The sequence below is a fragment of the Sminthopsis crassicaudata genome, chromosome 1, assembly GCF_048593235.1.
Source record: "Sminthopsis crassicaudata isolate SCR6 chromosome 1, ASM4859323v1, whole genome shotgun sequence".
Classification (NCBI taxonomy): domain Eukaryota; kingdom Metazoa; phylum Chordata; class Mammalia; order Dasyuromorphia; family Dasyuridae; genus Sminthopsis; species Sminthopsis crassicaudata.
Genome location: NC_133617.1, coordinates 437,294,597 through 437,319,706, shown reverse-complemented (window position 1 = coordinate 437,319,706; position 25,110 = coordinate 437,294,597). Strand labels below are relative to the sequence as shown.

The window sequence follows — 25,110 nt, the reverse complement described above, 5'->3', positions numbered from 1 at the left end:
TTGCTCTCTCTCCTAAGGACAGGGACTATTTCTTTTTTTTTCCCCCTTAATATCTTCAGTCTCTAAAACAAAGTAGGAAATTAATAAATGCCTGCTGACTGACTAAACTACTATGGGTCTTAAGTTTCCTCATCTGTAAAATGGGAATAATAATTATAGAACCTATTTCATAGGGTTTTTTTGAGGCTCAAATAAGCTAATACATGGAAAGAAGATACTTTATAAATGTTAATACATTAGATGAATATCAGTTATAATAGCAATAAAAGAAATCATTTTTGCTTCTAGGATAGTCTATAGTTTGGATACTTTGCCAATTTGGGGCAGAAGCCTACCCCAAATTAACAAGATTTTATAGGACTTTTCTAAATAAACCTATTTGGCCTCTACCTCTTCCATTCCTCCAAATAAATGCACTTCAAAGGCCTATGTCCACAGTTGTATTCTTTGACAGATACAACCAACATACCCTGATAGTGAGGTATAGCAGATAAACACAGGGAGGAAGGTTAGGGGGAATGGAGCAGAAGAGAGGGAGAGTAAAAAGAAAAGTTTGGTCAGTCTTTAGTAAGTTGTCACATTGACCTAAGAAATCTGTAATCAGTTTCCAGGGTACAGCAAAGGGCCAGCGGAGGGAGGAGAGGGACATCTGACTGTTACAGATAAGAATGCTAGGCATCCTACATTAAGGCCACTGTGACTCAAGAGCTCTCTGAGGGACTCACTCCGAAGGACAATCACTAAGCCTGTGGCTAAGCATAAAATTAGCCACAGAAGAGAATGTAGTCTCAGAGACTCTGTGCTGGGTATAAGAAGCCCTGAGCCAATAGTGCCTTTAAGATTTTCCTGACTCCTCTCTTAAAAAGGAAGTGAAAAGGGATTAAGGAGAGTCAAACTGTCTATACAGCCAGACTACCAGATATAATTCCATGTTCCCTTTACTTTCTGGGGGAGGGGGTTTCCCTCCTCAAAAGAATAGGCTCCATCTTTAGTATCTAGTGAATAAACAAAATCACCATTTTATTGGATTTTGGGAGAAAGGAGGAGTAACACCTTTTATGTTAACCCATCTATACTGGCTAAACTCACTCTTTCAGTTATAGAATTTAGGGACCCATTCAGGAAAGGTCACATTTTCTTCCTGTTTCTCTATATGACCTCAGTGAATCCTCAATACATAATCTTCTCTGCCTACACATTTGGTGACTGCTTTCCAACACTGTTAGCCCACCAACTGAAATGGAAATCCTCTATAGTACAGGTGTTCTAGACCCTTTAATCTCTGAGGTCAGCCCCAGAGAATAGGGATTGGAGCTATGGTTCCACTTTTAGAGGGAAGTTCTGGGGAAGGAAGCATCCTCTGCCAGTACACACTGGGACTTTTTCTGCAAATTATATGTTTAGGGTGTAGACTAGAGCACTGAGGAATTAAGGAACTTATCCAGATGCCACACCTGAACCCAGTTCCTGGCTTCAAAATCAGGTACATTACACTGGTTCTAAGAGGCCAGCCATATTAGAATTTAAAGGTTCCAAACATATAGAATCAGAGAATATTAAAGCTATGAAGGAAATGAATGTTAAAAGACAATCTAGATGATCTTCTACTTCACTTTACAGATGAGGAAACTAAGGTCAGACTAAGTTAAGTGACTTGTCCAAGATCCCACAAGCATGGTATTGGGGGAAGACTAATAAATTAAGAAATAAAAGAAATGGGACAAATCGAAGTACTTTATTTATTAGCTAACCAAGAAATTTTATGCAAGTAATTTAATCGCTCTGAGATTTTTTTCTGATTCTACTTTCATAAGCCTAGGAACAATTTCTTCTTTTTCTAACCCTAGTACTATTTGTGATTCTTTAAGCTAGATATTTAGTTAAGGACTGAGGAGGCTATTTGAAGTGTAGTTTAAGGAAAACAAAAATAGCATAACTATGGAGATGCACTTTTTTTGAATTGGAAACCAATCCATCAATCAATCAACAAACATTTATTAAATTCCTATTGTATACCAGGCAATATATTAGGTGCTAGGGATCAAAGCAAGTCAATTCTTTAAAAAAAACAAAACCCTCCAAGACATGTGTAGTTAGACAGCCTCGGATCAGTACCAGTCTGCTGGTCAAATATGTATGACAAGACAAATATAATAGATAAGAAGTCTTTAAGCCAAAAAAAGAAAAAATCATAACACCCTCTATGGACTTGGATACTCAAGTTAATGTAAATTCAGTTTTTTTTCTGCTATTACTCTCCATTATTCCTATCCCTTACCCAAAAGTGAACTGAGTTCAAAGAAATGAAGTCTCATTACAAAATCTTACATGTTATTTTGAACAGACTAGCAATGTTAAACACAACTAAAGACATTTAGCAAACATCTCTTCCTCTTTTTTCTAATCTCTTAGACTCAAGGAACTAGGAAACCTACAAACTATCAATAGAAATTAAAACTTCCCAGGGATCTCGGGTTCCTACTTTCTGTTTAGATTTAGGCTTAGAATCTGCCTAACCTAAGAGAGCCCCAAATTATGAAAAAGACTGGGCCAAGTAAAGTTCCTGGCTGGCCAAAGAGAAAGTTTGAAGAAAGAAAAATAATACCAGAAAAAATGTCTTCATCACAAGGGTGTGAGATTCATTAAAGAGCCAGAGCAAACAGAATCACATTCCCTAGATCTCAGATCAGGAAGAGGATTTTGATGAAAGAATTAACTATTCTTGTTGGTGATATCACCATTTATCCAGATTCCAAAATTTGAGTCCTTTAACTCTTCCCTCACCTTTACACCTTAAATGAGCTCAATTATCAAGGTTTGTTGATTTTATTTCCACAATTTCTCTTATATGAATATCCCTATATCTTCCTTCTTACTCCCTTAGGAGTCACTACCTTCATATAAACTCTCATCATTACCTATCTAGATTATTCAATAACATTGAAAAAGTCTTTCTATCTTCACTTTCTTCCACTTCAAATTATGCTTTATATCACAGCCAGAATGATCTATTTCTATACATAAATCTTACTCCTCAAAAATAATTACTGCTTACAAAGTTCAAATTTGCTTTGTCTCATGTTCAAAGCTCTCCCTAATCAACTAGCCTTTTTTATTCTAGACTACGATTGCATTTTATTCTTCTGTACATTTTACTCCATCAAAAGAGGACTATTCACTTCCCCAAGTAATAATATTCTGTTGTCTGCTTTTCAAGCTGTATCTTATACCTATAATTTCCTTTATATTTGTCAAATCTTGTCCATCCTTAAAAGCACAATTCAGTTATGGTATTCAATAAAGTATTCTTGATCAGAAATAACCTTTCTACTCAAGACCTCGGAAAGTATTTAGGTTGCAATTTTCCATTGTGTTTATTGTACAATGCAATCTATAAATCAGTCAGCAAGCATTTTTTAAGCACTTAATCTATCAAGTCCTATGCTAGGCACCTTACAGATACAAAGATAGACAAAATCACTGTCTTTGCTTTTAAACAGCTCACATATTAATAGATAAGACAATTTGAAAAAAAAAAAACTAGTTTCTTTTTTACTTACAGTAATAGAAGGCACTAAGAGGGAAGGCACTAGTAGCCAGGGGGCACTAGAAAAAGCCTCTTGCCAAAGATGAGGTTCAAGCTTTGTCTTAAAGGAGGCTAGAGAAACCCCCCACAGGACAGAAGTGAGGCGAGAGACAGTTCTAGATGCAAGCTACTTTTGGTAAGACAGAGCAAGGAGAGAGACTATCTCATCTGAGGACTAGCAAATATGCCAAAGGTATCATTTCGAAGAATTTCCAAAGGGAAGTAAAGTATAAGACTGGAAAAGTAGACTGGAACCAGTTTGCAAAGGGCTTCACAAAAACCAAACAGAAGCTGTTGTATTTGATCCTGATGGTAATAGGGAATCACAGTAGTTAATAGAAAGTTAACACAGTCAGATTTGCACTTTAGGAAAATCAGTTTGGCAACTAAGTGAAGAATGAGTTAGAACAAGGAAAGACTTGAGTCAGAAAGGCCAAGCAAAAATTGTCTTAACCCTTTACCCCAGGAGGGCAAAATGCATGTCTTATTTAAATTTCCTAGCCAGAGAGCACAGATAGCAGTTTAATAAAAAGTATCTAATTTAATCCCTTTGTTTTGCTAAGGAAAAAATGAAGTCCAAGTGGGGTTGAATAATTTGTTACAACACATAACAAACAAGACTAGAATTCTTGTTTGTGGCTCTATAATCTCTCCTCTACTGACTGAATACTGTATCTGCACATGTAGGCCTGTTGTAAGGAAGGACTGGAGCACAATTTAGGAAGGATTCCTCTTCACTTGATAGGTACAAAATGTTTGCTCTGGATCCAGAAATGAAGCTTTGGATCCAGAAATGAAGCTTTAGCCTTCACTTTAGCCTTCGCTTCACTATCTATAATCTGTCCCTAGGAGGTATGAGAACAAACAAATATGTTTACAAACCACACAGATGCTGAAAAATCTTGGGTCTATGTTGTTTCAAAACAAATAAAATTCCATAATTTCCAAAAAAGAGGGTGAATCAGGGATACAGAGAGATAAAATGAAGCAGGGGTACATACTCACATTGAGCAATAGCTTTTAATAAGAACCTACGGGAAACCTATTCAGTACTATTAGCGGCAAGGTAGCATTGTGGGAAGAGTCAGGACAGATCTGGATTCAAATCTTGCCTTACAAGTTATGTAAAAAAGAGTGAGTCACTTAACCGCTATAAATCTCGGTTTCCTCACCAGTATAATGGAGATAACAACACCTGTAATACTTGCTTCACAGCATTGCTGTGAAGATCAAATGAAATAAAGTGTACAAAGCACATTACAAACCAGGAAGCACTGTATAAAGGTCAACTATTGTTATCATTATTACTATTCTCAATAATAATAATAATAAATAAAGCATATGAAAGATATTAAATAGGATCTAGTCCCTGTCCTTATGGAGCTCACAACCTAGAGAAGGAAATGAGACAAATTAATATGAAAGGATACTTCATAATACAAGACAATGTTTTTAATAGATGGCAGATGAACTATGTGGACTTGCTTTTTAAATAGCAAGTACTTAATAAAAAATTTTTAAAGCAACTGAAATGGTCTTAATAGCAAAAATACCATTCAAAAAAGGAAAACCATATGGGGGAAAATCTATCCAACTGAATAGATCTTGTTGATCTAAATAGTATATGCTCAGCTAGCTATGTAGTTAAATACCAAGAATTTACCAGCCTACACAAATATTTGCTAACTTGGCTGATATCAGTGAATTAAGTAAAGCAAAGAACAGTAATTTCTACCATCTCTATGAAAACTGTCAAACCTGTTAGATGTTGTCTAAAGCCAATTTCAACACTACCTTGAGCAAAATCTTCTGTGAAGACAAGACTGGCACCAGCAGAGGGCTACAACGGGGTTTGGAGTTTATTTCTTCTATTTCTAGAAATAATGGAACTTTCCCTTTCCAAGTCCCACTCTTCACCCATTTTCCTCAGCAACCTGCCACTAGCACTCCAGGTATAAGGTTATCTACCATGGTCTAGCTGAAAATTTCTAGAAGTCTCTTTAAAATAGAGAGGAGTGTACCAGAAAAAAGGGGAAAGTGAAAATAAAATGAGGGAAATTACATCTCAGGAAGAGGCAAAGAAAACCTGTTATAACTGAGGGAAAGAAGTGATGAACATTGTGTGAATCTTACTCTCATCAGATTTGGCTCAAAGAGAAAATATTAGACATGTTTGGTTTCACCAAGAAACTTCTTTCATATTATAAAAAAGCAAGCGGGGAAAGAGGAAAAGGGAAGGGGTAGGCTAAATAGAAGGGAAAAAAGAAATAGTAGGAGAAAGTTATAAGAAATTGGGAGGTTCCATAAAGGGGAAGGATTGCTTGAGGCAAGTAGTGCTCATAAGTAAAATAGTAAGAAGGAGGGAAAGGGGAAAAGGAAAGAGAAAAGTATAATTCGAAATTAATTAAGATGGCAGGAAATATAGAATTAGTAGTTTTAACCACAAATGTGAAATGGGGTGAACTCTCCCATAAAGCGTAAGCAGATAGCAGATAGAATCCCAAAATATATTGTTTACAAAAAACACATTTAAAGCAGAGCAATACATATAGAGTAAAAGTAAAAAGCTGGAGCAGAATCTATTATGCTTTAGGTAAAGTAAAAAAAAAAAAAAAAAAAAAAGCAGGGGTAGCCATCCTTATCTCAGATCAAGCAAAAGCAAAAATTGATCTAATTAAAAGAGATAAGGAAGGAAACTATCTTGCTAAAGGGTAGCAGAGACAATGAAGCAATATCAATACTAAACATATATGCACCAAGTGGTATAGCATCTAACTTCCTAAAGGAGAAGTTAAGAGAGTTGCAAGAAGAAATAGACAGCAAAACCATAATAGTGGGAGATCTCAACCTTGCACTCTCAGAACTAGATAAATCAAACCACAAAATAAATAAGAAAGAAGTTAAGGAGGTAAATAGAATACTAGAAAAGGTAGGTATGATAGATCTTTGGAGAAAATCAAATGGAGGCAGAAAGGAGTACACTTCCTTCTCAGCAGTTCATGGAACTTATACGAAAACTGACCATATATTAGGACATAAAGACTCCAAAATCAACTGCAGAAAGGCAGAAATAGTAAATGCATTTTTTTCAGATCACAATGCAATAAAAATTACACTCAATAAAAAGCCAGAAGAAAATAGACCAAAAAGTAATTGGAAACTAAATAATCCCTTCTAAATAATGAATAGGTGAAACAGCAAATCATAGACACAATCAATAATTTCATCCAAGAGAATGACAATAATGAGACCAAAATTTGTGGGATGTAGCCAAAGCAATAATATGGGAAATTATATATCTCTAGATGCTTAAATTGCATAAAATAGAGAAAGATAAGATTAACTGGACTTGCAACTAAAAAAGCTAGAAAAAGAACAAATTAAACCCCCCCAATCAAATACCAAACTTGAAATTCTAAAAATAAAAGAAATCAATAAAATTGAAAGTGTAAAAAAAAAAAAAATATATATTGAATTAATTAATAAAATTAAAAGTTGGTTTTATGAATAAAACAACAAAATAGATAAACCTTTAGTTAATTTGATTACAAAAAGGAAAGAGGAAAATCAAATTGTTAGTCTCAAAAATGAAAAGGGAGAACTTTCCACCAAGGAAGAGGAAATCAGAGCAATAATTAGGAGTTACTTTGCCCAACTTTATGCCAATAAATTTGACAACATAAGTGAAATGGAAGAATATCTACAAAAATATAGATTTCCCAGATTAACAGAAGAGGAAATAAATTACTTAAATAGTCCCATTTTAGAAACAGAACAAGCTATTAATCAACTCCCTAAGAAAAAATCCCCAGGCGGGATGGATTTACATGTGAATTCTACCAAACATTTAAAGAACAACTAACTCCAATAATATAGAAAGTATTTGAAAAAAAAAAAAAAGAGAGAATTAAGGATTCCTACCAAATCCCTTTTATAACATAGACGTGGTACTGATACCTAAATCAAATAGGATGAAAACAGAGGGAAAAAATTGTAGACCAATCTCCCTAATGAATACTGATGCAAAAATCTTAAATAAAATATTAGCAAAGAGATTACGAAAAAGCATCCTTAGGATAATATACCATAACCAAGTAGAATTTATACCAGGAATGCAGGGCTGGTTCAATATTAGGAAAACTATTAGTATAACTGACTATATCAATAATCAAATTAACAAAAATCATATGATTATCTCAATTGATGCAGAAAGAGTATTTGATAAAATCCAACACTCATTCCTATTAAAAACACTAGAGAGCATAGGAATAAATGGACTTTTCCTTAAAACAGTCAGTAGCCTCTATTTTAAAACCATCAGTAAGCATCATATGTAATGAGGAAAAACTGGAACCATTCCCAATAAGATCAAGGGTGAAACAAGGTTGCCCACTATCACCATTACTAATCAATATTGTATTAGAAATACTAGCACTGGCAATAGGAGAATAAAAAGAGATTAAAGGAATTAGAGTAGGTAATGAGGAAACCAAATTATCATTCTTTACAGATGACATGATGGTATAGAGAACCCTAGAGAATAACTAAAAAACATTAGAAGTAATCCACAACTTTAGCAAAATTGCAGGATACAAAATAAATCCACATAAATCATCAGTATTTTTATACATCACCAACAAAATCCAACAGCAAGAAATACAAAGAGAAATTCCACTTAAAATAACTGTCAATAGGATAAAATATTTGGGAATCTATCTGCCAAGAAAGGGTCAAAAACTATATGAGCAAAACTACAAAACACTCTCCACACAAATAAAGTCAGATCTAAGCAATTGGAAAAATATCAAGTACTCTTGGATAGATCGAACAAATTTAATAAAGATGACAATAATACCTAAACTAATTTGTTTATTTATTTTTCTTTATTTTTCCTCTGACGCAATTGGGCTAAGTGACTTGTCCGAGGTCGCACAGCTAGGAAATGTTAAGTGTCTGAGGCCAGATTTGAAATCAGGCCCTCCTAATTTCAAGGTTGGTACTTTATCCACTGCACCACCTAGCTGTCCCTAAACAGCTATTTATTTAGTGCTATACCAATCAAATTCCCCAAAAAACTATTTTACTGACCTAGAAAAGAGATGAAGTGGGAACATTCCCCAGTTCTGCACATTCTGGTCTCTGTTGGCCAGGGCTTGGCACTGAGAACCTTATTCTTTCAAAATAATATCACAAAAGCAATGGAGAGTGGAAGGAGAGGAGAAGAGAAAAGAATGAAAAAAACAACATGAATTCTACTTTATATCCTGTCACTGCACTCAAGAGGAACAAGAGAATTCTCTTATCTTAATCCTCAATAGTGTCAGCTCTCAGAAAATCCCATTCCCTCTTCAGTTTTCCTGAATTTGTTGGCCAAGAGAAAATGATTTATCCTAAAAGTACCCAGTCAGAGAATGAAATTTCAAGTTCTGCTTCTCTTCCCACCACCCACCATCACTTCTTCATTAATCAAAAACTTATTGCTTGTAAACAACATATATTTTTATCTTATCAGTGTATTTGTCACATATAAAGACTTTAATTATTCGCAAGGTGATAGATGATTCATTACCCAGCACATATGTGCTTCTAGATCTCTAAAGTGATAATGGAAACAATCAAAACACATACACACACACACACACACACACACACACACACACACACACACACTCATACACACATGCTCTCTGCTAAATAAACTCTCTAAGGGCTCATTTCCTCAGAAGAAGCAAATCTCCAGGCTGGAGTTCTGAAAACAAGAATTTCCAGGTCCCTCCTCCCTCATGATATCTTAGTTGAAGTATTTCTTTTTAAAAAAAATTCTCAAAGAATCTTTCTTCCTCCCATTTAAATTGGCCACACATTAGAATGATCAATTCTACACAAAACCAATGGCTCAGGCCCAGAACAACCCCAGTCAAGCCCAAGTGCATTTCAGCAGCCAGAAAACTGTTCTCACAACAAAATCTCATTGGCTGGTCACAAATAATGCTTCTTCATGTACAGGAAAATGTAGTTCCCCTTCAGTCCACAGAAGGGAGAGAAGATAGTGCATTGTCTTTCCTGCCTCAATCCAAACTACTGTCATGGAAATCATGATATCCTGACCCTAATGACATGATCATCTTCAGGCTCCTTCTCCCCACCCCCCACACATACTTTCCTTTTTCTTCTTACACACACACACACACACACACACACACACACACACACACAGACCTTTTTCTTCATACTTACAGGATCGTTGATAGTTTCTGAGAAGAGAGGTGACTGGTCTGAGAAGCAGGACAGTATCAACTGAATCAGTACCAGGATGAAGTAAATGTAGAAAGTGACATCGCGAAATATATCAACTCTATCACTCTGAACACAAGAGGAGAAAAGGTAAAACACATTCAACTTTCAGAACTTCTTCTCTGAGGGTGCTTTAAAAATGGGGGTGGGATAATATATAGGTAAGAATAGAACCTGGAACATACCAACTCTGATCTTATCAACCCCAACCAAAAAATGTCCAGTTTGGGAAAATAAAGTCCTTCCAGTGGCATCTAGCCACTCCATAAGATATATTCTATTTAATCTACTCCTTTTATCAGCACAAAAAGGGTCTGCCAGGTAAAAAACAGAAATTTAAAGTTTGGTAACTATATAAAGAATTCTGCTCTGTAATGTGGGTCTATTCGAAGAAATAAGGAAAACTCCTCATAAAAATACAGTGTGATACAATGGATTGAAAACTAGCCAGGAAAACTTATATTCAAGTCCCAGTTCCAATCCATACTGGCTATGTTACCTTAGGCAAGTCTTTTAATTTCTCAGGGTCCTAGATAGTTCTCTAATTTGCAGAACAGGATTTAATCTGTTTTGACAGAAGGAATTCCATAATGGGTAATCCCTAAAGCAAAATAATTGTAAGTCCATTTTCCAAATTCTCAAAATTATAAATAACTTCAGAGAGATATTTCTGCTTAATGCTTTAAGGACTATACTTCGCTTTATTTGTTATTTACATTATTATTATTTATTTAATAGTAATTTCTTTAAAATGAGTTGAGGTTTAGTCCTTTCCACTTTAAGCATTTTTAAAGGACTATTTTTTTTTTTAAACCCTTGGGCTTTAAAAGAGCACACACTTGGAAACATGTAAACACATTTTCTCATCTCAGAGACAGAACAAGAATTTACCATACATAGGTTATTCTAGGACAAGTTTTTACTACCCAGGGGAGAGGGTTGCCTTCCTGCTTGCTCCCATGCTAAAGAAAATGGGATGGTGGCCTGTCTTATTGTTTACAATTAACTGTTGGTCTAAAAGTACTCTCTATCAAATGGAAGTCTTATCAATTTTTTGTTTACCAAATCCTTACTCTCAGAGGGCGAATGATGCTTATTAAAACTATTCAGATCCACAGTCAATACAATAATAAGAACATGAAAGTCTGGTGCCTTTCATGAATGGGACAACCCTCAAGGAAAGGAAGGGACGAAGAAACTATTTACCTCTCTTAAGGCATGCAGGACTTTGGATCGAAAGACAATGCCAGCACATAACAGGGTGAGGAGCCAAAAAATGAGCATGACCCCTGAGGACTGGACCCCTTTCTTTCTCTCACATTGAATTAAAAAGGTAGCTAGCAACTGGAAAAGAAATGAACACAAAATAGACACAAACATAGAAAGAAAATTATTAGGAAGATGATATGTTTGTCAGACCCAAAAAGAGTCTGAGTGCTTAACAATCTAAGATAATTAAAACAGGTTCCACTCTGGCCACCAATATTTCCTAACTGTTTATCAACAATGCATTTTTATTAGTAAACAAAACTATGACTACTGAACATCTTTATTTCTTAAAAAGAAAAAAAAAAAACTCTACAAACTATTAAAAAAAAAAAAAAAAGATTCTACCTTCTCTTCTAATTTGGATTTTTCTACCTCCTCAGCTCATAGTCCCCTACTAGTAAGCCACAGAATGGACACTACACAAGAAAGAGTGGTCTGCAGCAAAGAGTTGATTATCCTTTGGCCAGTCTGTAGCACTTTAGCCTGAGAAATTGATCTGAATGGAAATTCAGACATACTGGTCTTATGGTGGTTTCTTCAACATAAAAATCCATCTCTCAACTTTTAACATTTCTTTGTATACCCAGTACTTAGTTTACCTGTCACTGCCTATTGATAAACAATGATGAGCGTTAAGCTTCATTTTGCTTAATTCTTTTGAGGGAATCATACTTTGTTTTGTTAAAATGACATTTATCAGTATTTTTTAAAAAGTGAACAAAGGTTCAATATTTTCTATGTTAAGCATTTTTTTTAAGTCTTCAAACTATTTCCCAAAAGTTAGATGAAAAAATATCATCAAGAGTATTTATTAGGGAATTAGGGAATACAATAGGTCTTGTAGTTAAATATGTAAAATTCTAATTCATGGCCAAAAGCAAGGTATCAATAATCTTATCAATAATATTGATAAGACCTAAAAACAACATAACAATGATAAGAATATAAATATCATAATGACAAGAAGACTTTTGAGTTTGCAAAGGGCTTTATGCAAATGTAAATTTGTGTATGTATACAAATGTTTGTCTTATCTGATCTTCATAATAACCCTATGAAGCAATGGGAATTAAATGAGATAATGTATATAAAAAGCTTTGCAAATCCAAAGTGCTGAGTGAATGTTGCTATAAAGTACATTTCCTTCTCTATAAAATAAAAGGGTAAGACTAGATCATTTCTAAAGTTTCTTCCAACTCTACAATTCTGTGACCATGCAAATATTAGTGCTCATGATGAATTGCAATTCTATTATAAAGTCATTTTCTCTTTTCAAAAGGCAACTTTTAGCATGAAAACTCAGAATTCCATCTAGATGGCTCAGTAAAAAGAGCATCTGACTTGAAGTCTGAAAGACTCAAGTTTGAATCCTTCCTCAGACATTAAACTAGCTCTATGTCCTTGAACAAAACATTTAATTTCAATTTGTCTCAGCTTTCTCATCTATAAAATGGAGATAATAAATAATAAAATATAATGAGGAGCCTCATGTCCTGGGATGAGGATCAAGTAGTACAGTATTTGTAAATCATTTTGCAAACCTGAAAGCACGAAATAAATGCTGTTATTTATCATAGCTATTATGATTGCTATTCCACCTCAGTGCCATAGGTCTTCCACAAACCACAAACTTATTTGCTCTAAGTTTGTTACTGGGGAGATATACACAGCATCCAAATATGCCAATATAGTATGACTTGAAAATAAGAAATGCCCCTGTCATAATGACTTGTCACCCATCAACTTCAAGAATTCAAATACTCATATTCAAAAACCAACTTGCTACCCCAAAGTTTAGCACCAAGAATAATAGAGCAACTGGAATGAAGGCACCAATACAAACCATTTAAATGCCATGGAGGATGTTTTGAAGGCAGTTCATGAGTTGCATGGGGTCACTGTCATGTGGCAGAATGATTCCTATGAAGCAGGCTAGGTAAAGCCCCAAGATTCTAGGATATTAAGTAGTTCCCAGGAGATGGTAATAGATTTCTGTTATTCCAATCTAAAACTGCAAGTTACTCCTACCAACCACTGAGAATATGCTCAACTATCCTTGGCAATAAATCTAATCGGGTTCCTCTGAGTTCAGGGAGAATATAATGGTTACAGAATTAAAAATAGGACTTTCCCACTACCCTAATACACATTTAGAGGTTTTATGTGAAAGGATGAAATTAGTCTATGTCTGACAGATTTGCCCAATTCTCAGCCATTTCTGGTCCTTTCCCCACAGTAAGAGGAATTCCAGTAACATCTAGGCAATTATGCCAAGAGTGGATATTCAATAACGGCTCAAAATGAATAGGATAAGAAGGACCTAGACTGAGAGAGTAAGATACAAAAAAACTAAGAGGCAGCATTTGTTATTCAAGCCAGAAAAAAATTCCTTTTTTCTCTTAAAATCATGTTTCTTACCCAACAAGGAACAACACAAGATAGTTCATACTTGCCATTGTTATGCCCAAGAGTGTAGGGCTGACTAGAAACACAGGAGCCCGATAAATGCTCTGACTTCTTTCCCAGAAAGAGTAGAATAGATCTGCCCAGCAGACTATCCATAGCAAAAAGCCCAAGGCCTGCAATAGAAATAGACATTTTATATTATCATTGTTTCCCAACTACATTGCTTAAAGAGTAGTGGAGATGGAGATGGTAATCAGAATCCAGTCAATTCACAAAAGATTATTATCCACATTAACTAAGAACAGAGAAAGGGAAGAAGAATGGGTAAGGGGAAAAATATTGACAGATATGTATCTAATTAGTTAGGAAGCTCAATTTCCTCATTCCATAACATTTACCATAGCATATTTGCTTTGCATTCTCAAGACAGCAAGAAAGGACTGACTGACCATAAATATTTAAAATATTAGGAAGCTCAATGTCTTCATTCCATAGCCTTTATCATAGCATATTTACTTTGCATTCCCGAGACAACAGGAAAACATTGACTCTAAATATTTAAAAGGGTATGACTAGGAGAGCCTAATCACCTTAAGGTTAAAAGATGAGCCCTTTGCTCTTTTTCTAGGACCATATCTTAAAGAAGGGAAGATATTCCCACTAATTTATTAAGATGAGTGATGAAATCTCCTTGAAGATCATGAAGATCTCTCTGCTGGGTTGCAGAGAATACTCTTTGGTTGGTGTATTTATACATTTTGTTGATAACCATTTGATTGAATCATTGCTATTGCAAATCTAAGACCTAAGACGAGGGTCTATTCTAGTAACAAGATCAGCCAGATCTCCCATTAGGGCTGAGTAGGGAATTCTTCTTGCTGATTTTCAGTACAAGGATTATTCAGAAACTTCCCTTCATTTTAATTTATTGTTGAAAATCTTTGACAATCCACTGTTCCTCACCAAGAACAAATCAGTGAAAAAGAGCTGTGTTGTCCTTTAATGAGTAGACCCTGTGGGGCTTCAGCAGCACCAGTCTTAATACCTATTTCCATTGAAGAAACAGACATAGAAGGCTTAGGAAGCTGAAATGATTTTCCAACTTCAGGAAATATAGACATACCATGGAAGGTATTTTTTTTTCCTTAAATAATTCTTTAATAGTTGTTTTCTGGTCATCTTTCTTTTTAAAGCCATGTGCCAAAAAAAAAAAAAAAAAAAAAAATTCCATTTACCATCTGAATGCTGTGGAATATAAGGACTAAGGTTGGCCCCAAAGAAGAAAAGCACTAATGCACTCCTCTCTTTTCTTAGAGGAGTGGTGGGCTACGAGTAGGGAGTGTTGCACACGATATCTCACTTCTGCATCTTAGTTTGTTTGGCTTCCTTCAAGAATCAAGTCTAATCCCACCTTTTTTAAAGGATGCCTTTCCCAGTCCCCAGTTGCTAATGCTTCCTCTTTCAGATTACATTTATCTACTTTGTATAACGTTCATGTGAACCCATTATTTATGTCATCTCCCCCATCAGAATGAATGTTCTTTGAGGGCAAGAATTGCTTTTTGCCTTCTTTGTATCCCCAGTATTTAAGATACACTTAATAATTGCCTAATGACTGCCTAAAGCTATCAGAGGAGATAATAAGTTGGTTGGTTTTGTTTATCTTGTTTCTTTTGCTAGAAGATAGCTATCTAGGATTTGTGGATGATATATATATGAAGAAATGACTGTAATACCAAAACAAAATACAACAATAAACTTCTTAAAAACTATTATTTTTTAAATTCTAGCTATCTTAGGACTTTAGTTAGCAGAGTTTCAAATAAATGAAGTTTTATTACTCATAGAACAGAAAGAACCAAATCCTTTCAGGAGTATGCTAACTGATCTGTTTCCTCACCCCACTTCCATCCCTCACAAAACACACCCACAATCACTTACAGTTTTGGCTTTGTTGAGATGTGTCATTTGGATATAGCCCCTGTTGTGCCGACAGAGATGGAAGAAGTAGAATGGGAAGCAAGCCCAGAGGTAAAAACAAGGCACCCATACCAGCACTGTGTTCTGAAAGCACTTGGTGAAGTCTGGATTGTTAGTATACCAGGTGATATTCCAATCCTAGAGAGACAAAAAAAAAAAAGGTTCTGTTAATGGAATCAAACAGAACATCAAGGCCATACATAAAGTTTCAGTGGCTCCCTCTCAGCAGCTGTCCCAAATAACAGAGCCATACTTAGCAATTCTGACACCTGGGGCAGATGCCACAAAGCAGGTCCAAGAAAAAGTAGCAAAAGCGCCATAGCAGCAGTTTTTTCCAAGATAAATTCTCTCTTTGGGGAAGAAGGAGGCAGAGGGAGGCAGAATGTAATGCAAGAAAAAGACTGCATGATCTTCAAGACCCAAAGCACTGTGAATTAAGAGACCCCCAAATCATTGCCCAAGAGTAATTAACACATCCCATATAATGAGTCAAAACTCAGAATATAGCGGATACTAGTAAAGAGAAGGCTTGCTTAGAAAGCTTAAAAAGTGGGCTGTTGGGGGGGAAAATCTGCCTTTAGGGTGTTTCCTATTTTAACTTAGTCTTCCCAACCAGGTACTAAGAATTTAATTATTTCCACCTGCTGAAAGAGTAGAAGTATTGTCGGAATCCTCTAAATTTCAGCAAAGACCCCAATTATGCTATCCTGGTTACAGGTTAGTGTCCAAGATACAATGAGAAGGTCCATACACAATCTTAAGGGGAAAATAAGATCAAGATGATCACTGTTAATATGGAAGTATAAAAAAGAGCTATGTCTTGCTTTTACATAACATACAAAAATTCCTAGAGGGATGGCATGCAAATTAGAATTTTTTTTTTTACAAATATTATCAAATTTTAATATATGCCAGCAAGTCATCTTTGGTAAGGGGGTTTTTATATGTTTTTAAATGAAATTCTAGAATTATAAAAACACAGAACATTATAATTAGGAGGAACACAAATAAGAGCAAACATTTTTAAGGAGTCCGTTTAGAGTCACAAAATATTTAACATATGTTAGCTAAAGAAAAAGCTTTATAAGAGAAAGGGAAAATATAATAAAGTTTTTAAAAGTGGCATATAAATAAAATATTTTTTAAAACTTTTTTTTTTTTTTTTAAATAAAGGCAGGTTTGGGAAGTAAAAACCTGATTAGGAACATGACATCTAAGAATGGGATTTGGATTTCTGGATCTATGGTTAGAAACAGAGGAAGGAATTCTACTGGTCTGGAATGGAGGCCACCTTACATAGGAAGGTAAGATTTGATTTGGAGCTAGCTGAAATTTATATAGCATTTCCTATGTGCCAGGTACTGTGCTAAGTATTTTACCAGTATAAGCTCATTTGATCCTTAACAACAACTCTTCAAAGCAGGTGTCCTACAGATGAGGAAACAGATGTTAAGTGACTTATTTTAGTCATACAACTAACATCTGAGGCTGGATCTGAACTCAGTTCTTGCTGACTCTAGTCCCCCACACCCTATGTATGCACTATCACCTAGCTAAAGGCTTACAAACCCAAACAAAAAGGTTTTAAGCTAAAAAGAAAAGAGGAAAGAGAAAACTGCCTACTCTAACTATCAACTACTGTCTCTACAATGTACAGACAAGAACAACACATTTCCTTAGTAAGTCAATGGTCAGTCCCTAAGCATCATAGTATTAGAAGTTCTGAGTTGTAAGAGGCAGACCTTAGAGTCCATCATTGCAAGACCCTCATTCTACTAAGGATCAGGGTGCCTACATGATTTGCCACTGATCATGGTTCTAAGTAATGAAATGACTAGTGTCCTCATAAGCTAAGTGTATAAAAGGAAGTAGGATGAGAGATACTCTACAAATGAGGTCACTTTTTGCTTATAAGCCTAGACTGTTATTTGATCAAAATTATTCCATCTGTGTTAAGCAGAACTAATTCTTGGGAGACAGGGAACCACCAGAATTTAAAATGTTATTTTTCTAGCACTATTTTATTTATATACACCCATACACACATTCATGTACTGCTCTTCATGAACACAGAGCTTTTTTTTTTTTTTTAAATAACACTAATATTTATTTTTAAAGCTAATGCAGACTCAATCAGGAAGTTTCAAACCACAAAAAAAAAAAAAAATCTTAAAGTTAATTTTCTCACCATGACCAAGAACTTTAAAAGTTTTAAGACAACTCTGTAAATAATTACTCATTAAGATGAGTTACTAATTATGTTCTTATTTTGTGAAACTCTTCAGGTGTCCATGGGATGTCACCTTTGGGGTCCTCTAGCTACAGTGGCTTCTACACTATCACTAAAAGAAATTCTCTTTCCTAAGAATTTTCTCTGAAAGTAGGAAAATGATACTAGAAAGGAAAGAGGAAGGAAATAATCATTTACATAGCACCTATAATGTGGCAGACACTGTGCTAAATTATTATCTCCTTTGATCTTCACAACAAACTCTGCAAGGTAGGTGTCATTATCCCCAGTTTACAGTTAAGGAAACTGAGTCCAATAGAAATGAAGTGATTTGCCCTGTATCACATAGGTAATAAGTATCTGAGTTCAGATCTGAACAGTCTTCCTGACTCAAGACCCAGCATTTGGGTCTATTGCACAACCAACTACCTCTAAATCACCATAGGTATACAAGAGAATGTGGCTCACACTGAGATATACAACCTCAAACTGTGTGATAACCCTCAGAATAATTCAAGCACATCACCACCAATACTGAGAACTCAATGTAATTTCAGATTTTATTAATAATAGTTTGCGTTTGCATATTACTTTAAGGTTTGCAAAATCTTTTACAAATATTACCTTAGTTGATGTTAACAACAGTCCTGAGAAGTAGGTCCTATTACCCCCCTCATTTTGCAGATAAGGAAACTGAGGCACACAGAAGCTAAATGATTTGCTTAGGGTCACATAGCTAAGTGTCGAAAACCACATCTGAATTTAAGAATTTAATGTCTTCAAGACTCCAGACTCTGCCTGCTTTGCCATATAGTACCTCTTTTTAAAATCTCCTTAAAAGTTGTGCATGGCCGCTTAACCCCAACTGCCTCAGCAAAAAAAAAATAAATAAATAAAAGTCACATATGTGCTTTGTCCAAGGTCTTTTATTTGGCAAAATAATAATAAGAAGAAGAAGATAAAATAAAATAAAACTGTGTTTAAAAAGGATGAAAGGAGGCAGCTAGATGGCATTGGATAGAATACTGGCTCTAGAGTCAGGAAGATTCATCTTCCTGAGTTCAAATTTGGCCTCAGTCACCATCTGTGTGACCTCCTGAACAAGACACTTAAACCCTGTTTATCCCAGGTTCCTCATGTGCAAACCTGAATATAAATGGAAGATAAAATAATTTTGACAACTTCTATGAATAAAACTATGCAGATAGAATAAGAAGAGAAAATGTATAAAGGGGGAAAATTTGCACCTAAAATCACTGATAAAACTGTGAGATCCAAGATATATAGGTAATTGACATGTAGTTAGTAATTAAAGGATAGAAACAAACAAAAAAAGTTTTCAAAACAATTGCAAGAAATAAATGATTCCATCAAAATATACTCAATCTCTAAGAATAAAAGAAATGCAGATTAAAGACAACTCTGAGGTTGTCTTTACAAATCCCTACCTCTGTAAATTGGCAAAGAGGTCAAAGAAAGAAAGCAGTCAATGTTGGTAGAGGGATCCAAAGAACACTAATACACTGCTGGTGGAGCTACAAAGTGACCAAATAACATCTTGAACATTTTGAAATTATGGAAGAAAAATGTGAATCTTATTTATACAATAACCCAGAAATCCCACTACTAGGCACATATGCCAAGGAAATCAAAGAAAGTAGGCTCAATGTGCCAAAATATCCATAGCAAAGAAGAAGCCAAGAACTGGAAACAAAGTGTCCAATACTGAGGAAGAAGTTTTCTTTTGTTTTAATTGTTTATGATATAATAGAATTAAGAAATTACAAAATCAGAGAAAATGTGATACAAAATGATGAAAATCAAAATAAGCTAGCAAAGAGAACAATGTACACAATGATCACGATGTAAATGAAGACATAAAGACATCACTAAGAAGAAACAGGGTTCTAAGTAATGAAATGACTAGTGTCCTCATAAGCAGATAAGAAAATCTCTTCATAGCAAAGAGGCTAGGGACTGAGGAGAGAGCATTAATATGGCACCTACTATGTGCTTTATAAGTATTATCTAATCCTCACAACAACCTTGCAAAATGGGTAGTAGCATTATCTCCATTATACAGTTGGGGAAACTGAGGTAGAGAGATTAAGTGATTTGTCCAGGGTCACACAGCTAGTGACTAAGGCAAAAATTGAGAGAGGGTTGAAAAGAGTAAACATACAGATAAATGATATCAATTTATATATTAAAAAATAAAAATAAGTAAATATCATAACTGAGCAAGGAAAATCTATGGCAAGCCAGCAGAGAATTTTTCCTCTGTCCCATGTTGTAATCAGCATCCTGATCTCTTCTTTTTAAATTCGTTTTTCAGTTGTGTCCCACCACAAACAGCACTACATCTCCCTTTCCTTTGCACTGGCCTTCCCCTATGCCTGGAAAGTAGTACCTCCTCCTTTCAGGTCCTCTTCCTTTCTCTCAGCTTAAGCTCTACTTTTTCAAAGGGAAAGGGGAAGAGAAAAAGGGATAGGGAGAGAAGGGGAAATGAAAGGGAGGGAGAGAAAGACAGAGACACAGAGACTGAAAGAATATATGTGAAGATACATGTTGTCTTCTTTTTTGTCAAGTAAATTTCTTAAAAGCAGGAACTGGTTTTGTTTCTTTGTATTCCCAAACTCTTCATACTGGAGCTCACAAGTCCTCAAATACTCCCTGACCGTGGTACTCCTCACTATCTCCCTTGGGTTAAGGAGAGTGAAAGGTAGACTTCAAGAAGCATCTCGTACATCTTCCATTTTAGGAGGGTGCCCAGGGGTGGCCATTTCATCATTTTTCATCTGCTACAGGACTGCATCATGTCCTGAGGGCTGGGTGCCATCCTTCTCCCACTCTCATTTTGCTTCCTTTTATGTGGGCTAACCACTATTACACTGTGAGCTCCACTAAGGCAGGGGACTATCATTTGCCTTTCTTTCTATCCTCAAAGCTTGGTACAGTGCCTGGCACACAGTAGGCAATTTATAAATGTTCAGTGACTGACATATTTGTTGATGAATTGATTTATATCCCTTCAAGAAACAATAAAAAGGTAACTAATCATCATCCTTAGTCAAAAGTCAACTTCCTGCTGAGGCCATTTATCTAGACTGATCTAAAAAAATTCTACTCATGAATTTCTCCTCATGCTTACTTCATGAGGCATGAAAAATGCAGAGAAAGAGCAATCTCTGAATACAAAACTGTGATTTGGTTAAGCTTCCTTTAAGGCTAGAAGTATATACCCCTATAGTTAAAACCCAAACAAAATATGGGATTTGAGTCATACAGACAAAAATTCCCTTCATCTTGAATGACACTGATAGGGATAACATTGATATTACTCATGCTGTGTTGAGCCACACCCACAGTTGTATTGTGTTTCCTATATTAAGAGACTCCAGCAGCATTATTGTCCCCAATACCTATTGTGTTTTTCTCCCTGGTCACTCTAGTTTATCTCTCAAATAGAAGGGAACATTCTTTAGTTTATGGTGTGAGGGATAATATGCTTACACTATGGGAACCTTTATTTAATTCAATTCAAATATTTGCTGAGACCTATTATGTACAGATGTCCTAAAGGTGACAGTTACACAAATGACATTCTGAGAGTACTGTGTAAAAGAAAATAAAATCAGCAGTTTTGAAACAGAAAGCATGATGACAAATGGGGTCAGAACAGAGGAAGGAAGAAGGGTGGAGACTGAAAAGGGGGAAGCACCAAGTCCAGACTTGAAATCTTACTGCTGCCAAAAGAATTGGCTAGGGGCCACTGATTCCTTTATTACACCCTCTGCTCTCAGTGTGAGTTCAAGATCTCCTGTGGCAAAGGAGAACCACTATTATCACTGTACTATGGGAACTGATAAAAGGGGCAATGTCATCAACCTTCAGTCCAACCTGTAAGAATTTAAGACGAGAGGGGTACTTGGTTCAAAGAAAAGGCTATAAGTAGATAATAATCTTCAAGCATAGCAAGGCCTTTAAGGGAGAAGTGACCAGATGTTCTCCTTCTCCAAAAAAGGCCAAAATACAGCAAAACCTAGCCAAATATGGATTTTTAAAATGAAAAGTCTGAATTATTACAGACTGGCTTGGGAGGGAGGACCAATACACATAAAACAATACAATGACATGTAATTAAATGTTATGTTATATGATATGGATTGAGCTGGAGGGCTTTGTTAATAGGTTATTAAATGTTGAATTACTTAAAGTTTTGTTGCTTCAGTGATGCCCTATTACCTTAACCACTGCTTCATCTTTCTTATTTGTTCCCTTCCCCCCAATCTATTCCATCCATCTTATACACCATTGCCAAATTAAGACAAACATTTCATCACTCCCCTGCTCAGGGATCTACAAAGGCCCTGTTTGCACTAGAGTTATCCCTTAGTTACCATAGTTATCACAGGTCAGTATGAGAAATTGAATGGGAATTTAAGGCGGAGGGGTTTTCAGAAGATGCAGACAACATGTGAAGGCCAGCAGCTATCACAGAAAAAGTTTGGAAACTTAAAAATGCATAAAATGTACATATATATGTATATGATATTGTATAATGTCAGAATATTTTATCTTTTAATACCATAATATGTGAATTTTCCAGATCATAGGAGGTACTCCCTAACCCCTTAAAAGACTATATATCTATTAATCATGTGACTTTCCTGGCCAAAAATTCTCCCTGGCCATTACTCCCTATATTTGTGATCCAACCTCCATTAGAAGAATCTCCACAATCAGGACTTACCTTCCCCACAATGTTCTCTGTTGATGAACGATTCATCCTCCAGTTTAATCAAACTCATTTCCTAAATGCATGTCACTCATGATTTTGTCTTTGAATACCTTTTCCATGAAACTCCATCTTATTCAAACCCTACCCATCTTTAAGCTCCAGTTCCATCTCCTCAGGGAGCTTTTTAGATTTTATCTTTCAGGCCATTAAGGGCCTAAAACTGAATTTTGTGCTGTCTTTAATTATTCCTTTTTATGGTAGATGTATTGCTCTTGTTTCCTCAACTAAGTTTTATGATCAATTCTCAAGGACTACCTTCTAATAGAAAGATTTTGAGGCCCTCCCCCAACTATTTTGTCTTATATATCTATGTGTGTGCAGATACATACATGTGTGTATACATACATACATATATACACATTATCTTCTCAGACAGAATAGAAAACCCACAATTTAGAGGGACTATAGTTTTTAACTTTTATCTTTGCAGCATCTAAAATTGTGCCTTACACAAAGAAGGCATTTAATAAATATTTGTTAATCAGTTGAATTCCCACATGCCTGGAATGTATTCCAAGTTTACCTTCCCCTTGGGAAATCTCTCTTTCTTAAAGATATTTTCTACATGAAGCTTTTATCCATCCCACTAATTGCTAGTATCCTTCCTCCCAAACTAGAAGGAAGGGGGGCATTACACATGTGCACACATGCTTGAACATACACACATAATTTATTTGCTTTACATTTATGCTGTATATTTTTGGATAGGTTCATATTGTCTCTCCCATTTGAACATGCTCCTTGGGAATATAGAGACTAATTTCATTCTTCATACTTATTTTCTCCAGTATTTAGAACACTATCTGGCTAACAACAGACAACAAAATGCTTGTTGACTAATATTAATTTTGCTGAGCTTTTTTTTGCCTTTGTCTTTATTATAAGGAATAGCTTTCAGAGAGTTGAAGGAAATTATATAATGGGGAAATGGAGATGATGTAAAAATAAAAGATATTAATAAAATTTATTTTTTTAAAAAGTGACAAATACTTGATCAAATAAATCAAATGGGAGTCTACAGAGTACAGGCTAGTTTCTATCCTTAAGTAGATAGAAAGTACTTTTAGAAGTTTATTCTCACTAATGCAAGTTGGATTAAGTAGATCCAGGAAAATAACACACACCACAACTCAGAAAATGTAAAAAACTGGAACATAACCAAAACAGAAAGAGAAGGGATAAATGAAAACACATATTCATTGAAGAAATAGGCATATGGAATGAAGGTAGAATCCTGCATATAAGCCAGACTTCTACTTGTTAGTTTTACTGAACTTTTTTCCTCTTATATTCTTTGTGAAATCAAACCATTCTCCAATTGATAAATGGTCAAAGTTATCAAACTGTGCATACCCTTTGACCCAGCATTGCTGCTATTGGGCTTATATCCCAAAGAAATACTGAGGAGAGGAAAGGGACCTGTGTGTGCCAAAATGTTTGTGGCAGCTCTTTTCGTAGTGGATAGAAACTGGAAGTTGAATGGATGTCCATCAATTGGAGAATGGTTGGGTAAATTATGGTGTATAAAGGTTATGGAATATTATTGCTCTGTAAGAAATGACCAGCAGGAGGAATACAGAGACCTGGAAAGACTTACATGAATTGATGCTGAGTGAAATGAATAGAACAGGAAGATCGCTGTACACTTCAGTGTTGTATGAAGATATTCTGATGGAAGTGGATATCTTCAACATAAAGAAGATCCAACTCACTTCCAGTTGATCAATGATGGACAGAAATAACTACACCCAGAGAAGGAACACTGGGAAGTGAATGTAAATTGTTAGCACCACTGTCTGTCTACCCAGGTTACTTATACCTTCAGAATCTAATACTTAAGGTGCATCAAGAAAATTGGATTTACACACATATATTGTATCTAGGTTATATTGTAACACATGTAAAATGTATGGGATTGCCTGTCATCTAGGGGAGGAAGTAGAGGGAGGGAGGGGATAATTTGGAAAAATGAATTATTCATGCATATATACTGTCAAAAAAAATTTTTAAATAATAAAAAAATATTTCAAAAAATAAAATAAAATTCATTCTAGAAGTTTTCAGGAATCCAAAAAAAAAAAATTTCTAACACACCCTCTAGAATTTCTAATTTAATTTATTTAATTGTAGTAATTCAATTTTGAGAAATTAATAAAGTTTTAGCATAAACTGAAATTCATATTTAGGAGAAATTTCTGATTAGTAAAACATACACACACACACACACATATTCATTCATTCACACAACATGAACAGAATAGCCATAATAGGTCTGATTATCACCAAGGATCTTTGAGACACAATAAATAATGGAAAATTAATACACAGAAAAGCATTAAAACTAAAAGAGGATCTTATTGCTTCTTCCAGAGTCCATTTTCCCAAATAAGAAAACAGGATGAGAGAGAAGTGATTTTTTCTGTTTCCTTGTTCTTTCCTACCAGAAAAAAAAAAAAAATACAAGAGTTGTTTCAGCCTTTCTTTGTCTCTCCTACACTTAGCACGAATCCTGGCCCCAAGCAAGTACTTAATATGCTTCTGGAT

At 35.2% G+C, this 25,110-nt stretch overlaps 1 protein-coding gene across 1 annotated transcript in view; it reads right to left on the bottom strand.

Annotated features, from left to right (window-relative positions):
* Window positions 1-25,110, bottom strand: part of ABCC1 (ATP binding cassette subfamily C member 1 (ABCC1 blood group)) — a 145,275-nt gene that overhangs the window by 85,037 nt on the left and 35,128 nt on the right. The window contains exons 2-5 of the mRNA XM_074280626.1: window positions 15,497-15,673; window positions 13,603-13,728; window positions 11,087-11,224; window positions 9,824-9,949 (exon numbers count right to left, since the gene is read on the bottom strand). Coding sequence (XP_074136727.1) covers window positions 9,824-9,949; window positions 11,087-11,224; window positions 13,603-13,728; window positions 15,497-15,673 — 567 coding nt within the window. The remainder of the gene's footprint in view (window positions 1-9,823; window positions 9,950-11,086; window positions 11,225-13,602; window positions 13,729-15,496; window positions 15,674-25,110) is intronic.